The sequence below is a fragment of the Montipora capricornis genome, chromosome 13 (assembly GCF_036669925.1).
Source record: "Montipora capricornis isolate CH-2021 chromosome 13, ASM3666992v2, whole genome shotgun sequence".
Taxonomy (NCBI): domain Eukaryota; kingdom Metazoa; phylum Cnidaria; class Anthozoa; order Scleractinia; family Acroporidae; genus Montipora; species Montipora capricornis.
Window position 1 is genome coordinate 42379885 of NC_090895.1, and position 10000 is coordinate 42389884.

General features: G+C 38.3%; 1 protein-coding gene across 1 annotated transcript in view; it reads left to right on the forward strand.

Annotated features, from left to right (window-relative positions):
* LOC138028652 (3'-5' ssDNA/RNA exonuclease TatD-like) overlaps positions 1–9779 on the forward strand; it is a 10892-nt gene extending 1113 nt beyond the window's left edge. The window contains 6 exon segments of the mRNA XM_068876250.1: positions 1438–1596; positions 2684–2981; positions 4089–4398; positions 5631–5646; positions 5649–5828; positions 7546–9779. Coding sequence (XP_068732351.1) covers positions 1438–1596; positions 2684–2981; positions 4089–4398; positions 5631–5646; positions 5649–5828; positions 7546–7895 — 1313 coding nt within the window. The 3' untranslated portion in view covers positions 7896–9779.
* The last annotated feature ends 221 nt before the right edge of the window (positions 9780–10000 follow it).

A 10000-nucleotide genomic window follows, 5' to 3' on the forward strand; every position in this document is an offset into this window, starting at 1 on the left:
TTTTGCATTTTGTGTTTTGCTCACTTTTAATGGTACGTATTTCATATAGGCGCGGTGGCCTCATGGTTAGAGTGCTCGACTCCGGATCGAGTGGTCTGGGTTCGGGTTCGGGTCCTGGCTGGGGACATTGTGTCATGTTCTTGGGCCAGACAGTTTACTCTCATGGTGCCTCTCTCCACCCAGGTGTATAAATGGGTACCAGCGAAATGCTGGGGGTAACCCTGTGATGGACTAGCATCCCATCCAGGGGGGAATAGAAATACTCCTACTATAGTCGCTTCATGCTAATGAAACTGAGATAAGTGCCGGCCTAATGGGCCTTCTGGCTTGTAAGCAGAGACTTTACTTTACTTTACTTTTATTTCATATAGAAAGAACTTACATTGATGGTTCTCTTCAAGATTATTCTAAATTAGCAGCTGGCGGTAAAATACATTTTAAGATCTACTTACCACAATCAGAACGGTAAAAAGAGTAGATGAAAGCAAAACAGATATAAACAGCTTGCGAAGATCAAGTCGCTTCCCAGGGTCCTCTCTTTGTTGTCTAATTTTCATGTTGTTCACAAGAAAAATGGCGACTTGTACATAGGTGAAACAGACACGTTTTTCTATCAATAGATTTTCCGATTATAATCTGTGATCGATCAGTTGGGTCAATCCAATTGTTTCTGATGATCGATAATAAATTCTCAGCTGCTTTCCATCGCTAATGCCAACGCGGAAATTTCAGAATACCCTGCTGTCTTTGTTAGCCTTTGCTGGCGTTCTTTCAAGAACAAGGCGGAATACAATAGAATGTTATACATAAGCTGTACTTGCAAATGGTGGAGTGTGTAGTTTCAAAAGCTCTGGTGCTAACGTTCATTTTATATAATATTATGTGAATTTCATGTTTGCAGGCTGCTGCTTTTACAGTACCATTTTCTTTTGTTATTTGTGCAACACAATGCCACATAAAGCAAAAGCGTGGTAATGACTAAGAAAGGCAGATACAGGAGGGCGATACTAGTTCGTACACACATGCAATGTGTACATGTCCATGCATTATTTAAGCAATATACCACAAGTTTCTATGGTTTATAAGCTGATAAACCACATGGGATGTTGGTAGATAAGCCTGCAGCTCATGATTTACGAATTCTTCTCATGTTCTTCGAACATCCCAAGTGGTTTATCATGCCTATAAACCATAGAAACCTGTGGTCTATTGCTTTTATATAATAATTCAGAAGACGCGCGATTTTTCCATGTGTTTACTGGTACAATAGAACATAGCTGATTGACCAATCGGAGCGCACACATTGATTTGGTCATTATATAAAGACTTATAGTGCTTGTACGTGAAGTTCGCACTTCATATGTACAGACTGTCAGTGTGTACCTTCCAGCTGTGACATTCATCACTGCTGACTTTTACATTTGCTGCTCTTTTAAGGAAATTTATCATTAAAAGTAACAAAAGAAGACCTAGCCCGCCACTTTGGTCTTGACACTACTCCATACCTTCGCTCCTCTTCATGGATTGAATTAGCTGTTGAACGCCCTGGTTCTTCTCAAGGATTTGGATTTATAAATGTTCCTGAGCACCTTGCTGGTAAGTTTTGTAAGAATGTCATTGTCTGTGATGACCATTGCATGATTGTTCAGGGACTGTGCGTACAGTAAAATTATTATTTTTACAGGATGATTTTTTCACTTTTTCTTTTCTTATCGTGGCCATGTTCATTTCATGCTGAGATTGTTTGCACACAACATTTGTATTTTAAGGAGGTTGTTGCTGAAAATAAGTTTTACCACTGATACTATGATCATGATTCAGCATTACAATGTACATGCTAATTACGGGTGGTGTTTGAATTCAGTTAGTAAAGATACATGAACCATCGTGCTCCTTCTAATGCCTTTATTCTCTAGCAGAAGTTTGCAAAATATTTCTCAGTGATAAATGCTCTAGTTAGAAACTAACTTATGTTATCAAATTATTGTAATGGTTTTCATAAAACCCAAGAATTACAATCGCGTAAGTTACTAGATAAACGGGAATTACTAAACCACGAACAGCAAAACAAAACACTAAAACACCATGTATGACCCCACCACCACTAACCGTCAAAGGTGTGATTTGAGATTAAATATCGTTGTAGGCCTAATTAGGCCTAAAACGTCATTGCTCCTAATTCATTGAGATTAAGATTAGGATTCAGATTAAGACTGAGATTATGAGCAATAACTTTTTAGGCCTAATTAGGCCTAAAACGATGTTTAATCTCAAATGCGACCTTTGTTGGTTAGTATTCAATGTATGGTGTGGTATGACGGATTGCCAATGCTGACAGCCAGTTGGGTGTTAGCAAATGTTCCTGTCATTCCCTTGTGAGGGCAACAGTATGGAAATATGAAGAGGAAACATTTGTGGTTATTTTTTCCACTGATTTTCTTTCTTTATTATTGTTTATAATAATAATAATTATTATCTAATATATATTGTTACATGTAAGTTTGTTGGGCCTTGATTTAGGCTTTTATAACTAAAGCAACAGATCTCTCTTTCATGGTAGTTGAAAAAGGGCCTATCAGAGTAAGTTATAAAGTTGTTTCTTTTTTGTCAAGGTAGTTTGTCATCAACTAAGACAACAGGCATCAAAGGGACTTGACAAAATGTTTGTGTTTTTATTTTGTAGGTAATCTGCTGCAGTTAAATGGCTCAAAGCTTTACGACAAGATCATTAGGGTTGAACCTGCTAAAAGCCCCGGGGGTGGTCGCAGTGGCAGAGTCAACATACCATCAATGCTTCCTTCTTCTTATGTGATGCCAATTCCACAGCTAGCAAACTATGGCTACGGTGGGAACCCAAACCGTAACCCAAGGGCTCGGAGGAATAACAGGCGGCAACCTCAAGGACCAAGTGATATTGTAAAAATACCAGAAGATAAGATTCTACTTCTCGTTGATGTTGGGGTCAATCTTCCGAACAAAGTGTAAGTTCATAAAAAATTAATTACATGACCAATTGAGCAGTTAGACTTTCTAGTTGACTGCAAACAGATCCTCCATCCACAAATATAATTTTTATTCCTGTGATTAAACATTTCACATCATGTAAAATAATAACAAGATGTATGATTGTTTGTCTTATGATGTCCTTCTAGTCACATACATGTATGTTTGAAAGAGGGCAGAGTTTTTTCCTAAACAAAGAATGGTTAATGTTGTTTTTTTGCTAAAAACAAGGCACTTGCCTTAATTAGATGCAAATCAAAATTCGTTTCAGTCAAAATTTGAGTCTAACAAAATAAAGGAAAACCTAGTGATGTAGTACGGACACTAACACCAGGGTGAGCCTGAAAACCTCTCAGACATAAACAAAGCATAACTGTCAAAATTCCAGTTAAAGCCTCAGAATATACATGTAAGTCCCCCCTTCCCCCCAATCAATGTTGAAATAGACAAGGAAATGTCTGTTCACTGTTGGCAACATTGTTCTGTGGGGGGGGGAGGGGGGGTGTCCCAAGACTTTTGCCACTGATTGTACATGTGGTAGTGCTGAGGGAACAATTTCAAATACATTGGTCCTCTCGGGAAATTACACAAGGGAACAATAAGGATCAAGTTCACCTATCACACCCAACTTCAGTGATATACAATAGTAGTGTGCAACTAGTTGACCTTATCACCTGAAGAAGACCAGCAGTAAGTGGTTGAAATGTCAAGGTCTAAAACTTACATGTACATAATCTATGTTTGTGCTCTTGTCATCAGAAAGTGAAAAGTAGATATGTACAAAAAATTGTAGTTCTTGCCTCAAGACAATTTAATAGCAGTAATTAGAACTTATTTTTTCATGGCTTTTCTTGTTGGTATTATTTTTATTTTTCAATCATGTCCAGAATTGACCAACAGTAATTATTTTATTGTTCAGTGGATTTTTTTAATATTTTCATTTGGAGATTTGGTAATTTGAAAGTAAACTACTGGGTATTTTGTGTGCTTAGCAGAGATTGTAGGGATTAAGATACCTGGCCAACGCCTCTTTGTTTTCCAGACATCCTGGACATGATTTATCTCCTTTTTTGTGACCTTCCTAGGTTTTCTAGAGATATTCGTAATGTGATTGAGCAAGCAGAGGCAGTAGGAATCCAGCAAATGATCCTGACAGGTAACACCCTTGGGATGAGCCAATCAGCTGTTTTGCAAGCCAAGGCACATCCGGGTGTATTATATGCAGCTGTAGGAGTTCATCCACATTTTACCACAAAGGAATGGAATGACAAAAGTGCCGCAGAAATTGGACAGCTGGCAAAAGATCCTGTGGTTGTTGCCATTGGTGAAGTTGGTTTGGACTTTCACAGGAATTACTCCGATGAGAAAGCACAGATTAGTGCATTTACTCAACAGGTGAGAGAATATCTGATGTCAAAAGTGACAGAACCTTTTAAGTTCTTGCTTGTGCAGCTTGATTTAAGCATTTTAGCAGAAACTCAAAGCCCTTCCAAGACAGTACAGCTGCAAAATGAAATTTGTGGTACTTTGCATGCCTTTCACCATGATTGTGTCACAAATTGTCTACTTAAAGTGGCACTGTCATACAAAATTTGCTGTTTGTAGGTCAAAACTGGGTCAAAATCTAAATTAGTACATTACATGTAGCTCACACATACATCATTCCTGACAACCCACTGACAGTAATAATATGGAATATGTTTATGGCACAAAGAGCTATTCATATTAATTTTTGGTGACTTTCTGATGACACTGTCTCCAAACAGTTTTTTTCAAATTTCAATCCATTTCCATCCTCTCCATCCTTGGTCGCAAACAACAAAGAATAGCTTCAGTGCACTTCATTGGTTATTGGCAACAAGACTACAGCGTCATTTTTTGGCCTTCACTGCTGCAAAGATGTCTTTTAGTGTTTTGAAGTTTCACTAAAATAGCGTGACACTGCCTGTTAAAGCCTAAATTTAATCTTCATGTATTCCTTTTTTTGCGAGCGGTCTGATTAAGGTTGTGGTTTGGGGTTACTTTGTGGCTCCTACGCTGTACACCAAGTAGTGTGAATCTTGTTAGGACAACCCTAAAGAAACTTTAGGCTTGTGTGTGGGGTGGGTGGGTGTGGGGAGATAAAATTATTAAGTATTGAATACTTAATCTGTTGGGAGGCTTGTGATTGGGATGCCAGGATTTGCAAGCCAAGAGAGCAGTCTCTGTCTAGGACATGTGTGCCAATAGTGGAATCTCCTGATTATCTCAATCTGGGAATATAGAATCTGGGATGTCCCATCATCATTATTAGCTTAATTCATATGATAGTTTTTGCAGAATGTAATTCCTTTAGAAAGCTCCAGCCAAATGATGCAGGACAGCATTAAAAAGACTGTGTATCTCCTCTAATTTTATTTCTGGTGCTCAGTACACTGTAGTTGTTGGACAGTGTAACACTGCTTTATACTTTCGTATTCAAGGTTGGACATTATTTTATAAGCATTTTAAGACTCCTTCCTGTAGCATGTTTTTAGAGAGCATCCAATGATATTTCTGTATTGCTTCCTTTAGTTCAACTTGTGTTCTCTTACATTAGACTACAGGTAGGTAATCGAAAACTATAACTATAGACTTCTTTGTGTTAGGTTGAGATCGCCTGCGAAGTCCAAAACCACTGCTAGCTCATGAACGTGCTTCGCATCAGAAGTTCATTGAGGTGCTGAGCCAGTTTAGTGGCAGATTACCATCAATTGTCATCCATTGTTTCACTGGCAGTGTCTCTGAAATGAGTGCGTATGTTGCCATGGGATTCTACATTGGAATATGTGGCTTTATTTGTAAAGGTCAGTAACTTCATTATAAGGAGCCCTAGCCCACATTTTTGAGTCCCAGTTATTAGCTCATAGCAGTCAGAAGGTTTTGCAGTGGATGGCTGTGTTTTTAGAACAGAGCATCCGGCACTTCGAAGAAGAATGTCAAGAAGTTACAGCATGTGCAAAATTTTGCATTAAGATTAGTCACTAAAGCTAGTAAATACGATCACATAACACCACTATTACATCAACTTCAATTGTTACCGGTTAAATCAATTCTCTTGTATAAAGAGGGTGTTTTAGCTTTTAAGTGTGTAAAGGGCCTGGCCCCAAGTTGTCTCACAGCTCGCTTCAACAAAAGATCTACGGTGGATGACAAGGACACAAGAAACAAAGACGCACTAATTATTCCACATTACAAATCTACTTCCGGCCAGCGAACCTTCTCCTACCGTGGCATCCGACTGTGGAACTCTTTCCCTATTGAACTTCATGAATTAAATGAAATCGGGCGTTTTAAGAGAGAACTTAAGGAATTTTTAAAATAACTCTTACCATTATATCTCATAGTTTTTATCATTCTAGTTGTAGTTTATAGTAAATATATCTCAAATTTGTAATTAACTTTGAAAAGCCAGAGTTGGAAAGTTAATAAAGTTATTAAAGTAAGAAAATTATTATAGTACAATGTACTTGCTAGCAAACAAGGCAGTTGAATACCAGGCCAAGACAGCAAAGTATGTAGTTACTGGTGTTTTCATATGTACAAGCAGATAATCAAGAACCCATGTTATGTGTTTACCATACCACTGTTCAACTATTTGTAGTTTAAAAAGAGAAGAGGAGTTGACCCATTCACTCCTGGGGCACCCTAGGATGTCCCCAGTTGACAAGTAAAATCCACTTGTAGGGGTGGTGCAGTGGTGAGAGCACTCGCCTCCCACCAATGCGGCCTAGGCCTAGGAGGCAGTGTGGCCCAGTGGTTAGGGCGCTTGCCTTGAGAACTGGAGATCCTGGGTTCAAGTCCCGCTCTGACCACTCGTTGAATTTGATCCTAGTAGTCCCTGGTTCAACTTCCCAGCCTCACTTGTAAATAGCCAACTGGTTTGCCTCCAGCCAGTTGAGATTCTTAACAGTTGTTGTTGTTATGTTCTGTCGTTTCGTTGTGTTTCATTGGCCCTGAAAAGCCCCTATAGGGAGCGGTCAATTAAATATGTATTGTATTGTATTGTATTGTATTGTATTGTATTCCCCTCCCCTCAAAAACCAACATTTCATTTGATTTGCGTAAATTTGTTGATTCCAGTTTACAGTACTACATGTATTCCCAATTAGTGCTCCAGCACTAGAAGAGTAGACGCTTAAATTAAGTTCCTTCCTTTTGTTAGAGCAGTATCCTTTGCATTTACATTTGGCCAAGATGGGGCTTTTACTTTTTGTGTTGAAGACACACATGACGTAAAACAATTGAACAAAAATCGTGAAACAATACCTAATGAGAATTCTAAATCCCTAAAGACCCCTAAAGCTTTTGTTACGTCATGTGCGTCTTCTACACGAAGTAAAAGCCCAAGATGGCAAAAACATCCCTGTCACATTTATGTACAGTCTTGCAAGAAGATAAGGCTTTTCAGCAAACAGAACACGCTTTTTTGATGAAAACAAACAGTCCGACATTGCCTACACGTTGTCACAGACTGTTATTTTTTAGCAAACACAAAACTGCTTTTGCATGATTTTTTGTCAGATACTCCTGGCAAAGCCTTAAGAGATGCGCTAAAAGAAGGTGTCCTGCCTCTGGACAGAATTCTTCTGGAAAGTGATGCTCCGTACATGATTCCTAATGCTCCAGAAAAAGAACTGGATGATGTGTGCAAGTCTCTTTTAAAACGGTGCCAACCAGGACGAAATGAACCCTGTACACTTCCTGTGGTTGCCCACACTGTCGCAAAGTGCCTTGGAGTGGATGCTGAAGAAGTGGCTCGAGCCTCGGCCGAAAATTCAAGGCGCGTGTTTGACATAAAGCCTCCTGTTTCTCCTCCTGTCCAAGCTGCACCTCCTACTGGTACTGCTGCTGGAGGAGGAAATTCAGAATAGGTTATACATATTTAATTTTTGAAAATGGCGAAGATAATTTATTATATCCATGTGGACAGTCAGTGCCTCTACCATTCCAAACAACAAGTCTTTTTGTATTTTTATAGAGCTTTCTTCCTTTGTTTGTTTCGTTTATCTTTGTTGTTTACTGTTGCAAGTTTTGTCCTTTTTTGGTAATTCAAAAATGTTTTTTTTAAAGATATAGGTAGTAGAAGGCTGTGTTGGGAACAAGATTTTAGAAATGGAAGTTTTAAGGTGGCTAAAGCAGTTTCATTAACTTCAAGAAACTGCATGTACTGACTCTGCAGCTGTGTTATAGGACCATTTGAAACAACAGTATTTCTTGAAGAAATGCATTCAATATTGTGATGTGATAGGTTATCAAACACCCTTTATTTTGGCCTTAAAAGCTCTTATCTCGTCTTTTGATGCTCTTTTCTCCAACTTAGTGGCTCCATTTTTATTGCTGAAACGTTATTAGCTTTCGAAATAAATTGAAACTTGTTGGAAGGTTAAAAATTTCTCAGAGCTGAGTGGATTCCAAGTTTAAGTTGGCTCTAAACCTGCTTCTGGGAATGTTTTTTGCCTAGATTTTTATCGTAGCCTGTTGATCACTTTGCAGCAATAAGCAATGGGATCGCCAAGTTCTTTTTTGAGATAAAAGCATTTCAAGACAAAAAATGTGTGTTTTTAGATGACTTTGATGACCTATAACGTCTCGGTAATGAGTGCGTTGGTTGGCAATGTTTCATTGTTGTAGTACCATAACATTGCCGATACATGGAACCGTATTGTCGAGTCAATCCCATTGAGACTGTCTTAAAATTGTTGTAACTGATTGAAGAGTTATTATAATTATTTATGTGTAGTCGTAGTTGAAAGAGTTTTACTACTTGGCGCCTACATTTTTGGTTATTGTAGGTGAGTCCATCCGTTAGCAGTTATATTGGTGTGCATCGAGAAATGTCACGCTGTCGACCGTAAGAGAACATCGTGAAGGTCTTGCAGCAGGGCTTTTGATGCCAAAGATTTTCCCAACCTATTTAATGGTGGCAAAAAGAATAATCAGTACAAAGTCACTGTTTTCCCGAGATAACGTTTTAGATGTCCCTACCTTATTGAAAAGTTAGAGACAGCTCTGTGGTGACACGACGTTGGTGTGCTGACTTTTTAGTTGCTTTTTCATTTTGCTTCAAAATGCGTCATTGCTGCATGGTCCCTCTTCTCTGAAGAACACTGCTGCTGGTTTGTAGTTATCTGTGCTTTGGTTTACAGGTAAAAGACGACTTCATCTTGAAATGTGGGCATGCTTTTCCGAAACACTTATTATTGCAAACCAGTTGAAAAAGTATTTTGAGGCAAAATGAAAAATCAGTCATTACGTATATTTACATGTACAAAAAGCTTTGAATGCAAGGGAGATTTATTCCTGGTATACGAGTGCCATCTTATTTTTCTGAAATGCATGCAAAACTCAGACTTTGCCAAGAAAATCATCAAAGAACTTGGTTTTGCACCATTTTGGAATATTTTTGTGGTTTTTTAAAGATTAACTTCATTGATATGTAGCTTTCATTTTGTTAGTAAGGTTGCTAATGTAATGGCAACATAACTGAAGCTGCAATTAAGTGATCAATTTTTTGTCCAGAGCTACCAAACCCTTTTTTGAAGTTCCAATTTTCCATTATTTACTCCTTTAACACAATACAGGCAGAAAATATTACGTTGACCCCCAAACCGTCAAACGTACATGTAGTCAAGAAGACAAAAATACCTTTCAAGTTGAGTTGATGTTGAATGTTAAAAAGTCAAGAAATTTTCAAGAAAGGAAAATGTTGGAATTTTTTTAATTTGTGAATTAAAAATTTATTAAGGCGGACAGATTAATACTGCTCTCTTTGAACTTCAAGTTAGGTTAAAGGCGCACCTCACAACCGACAGGAATTGAATGCCGCGGAACAATTTTCGTATATGAAAATCCAGTCAAATTCGAAATTTTTCCATTTAGATCGCTGCAATAAGCAATGCGAATCTCCAGAACAAAATCAAACGGTCCAAAAGCCTGTAGGTTGAAGGTGGACCTTTAAGGACGTTCGCGCTAATTG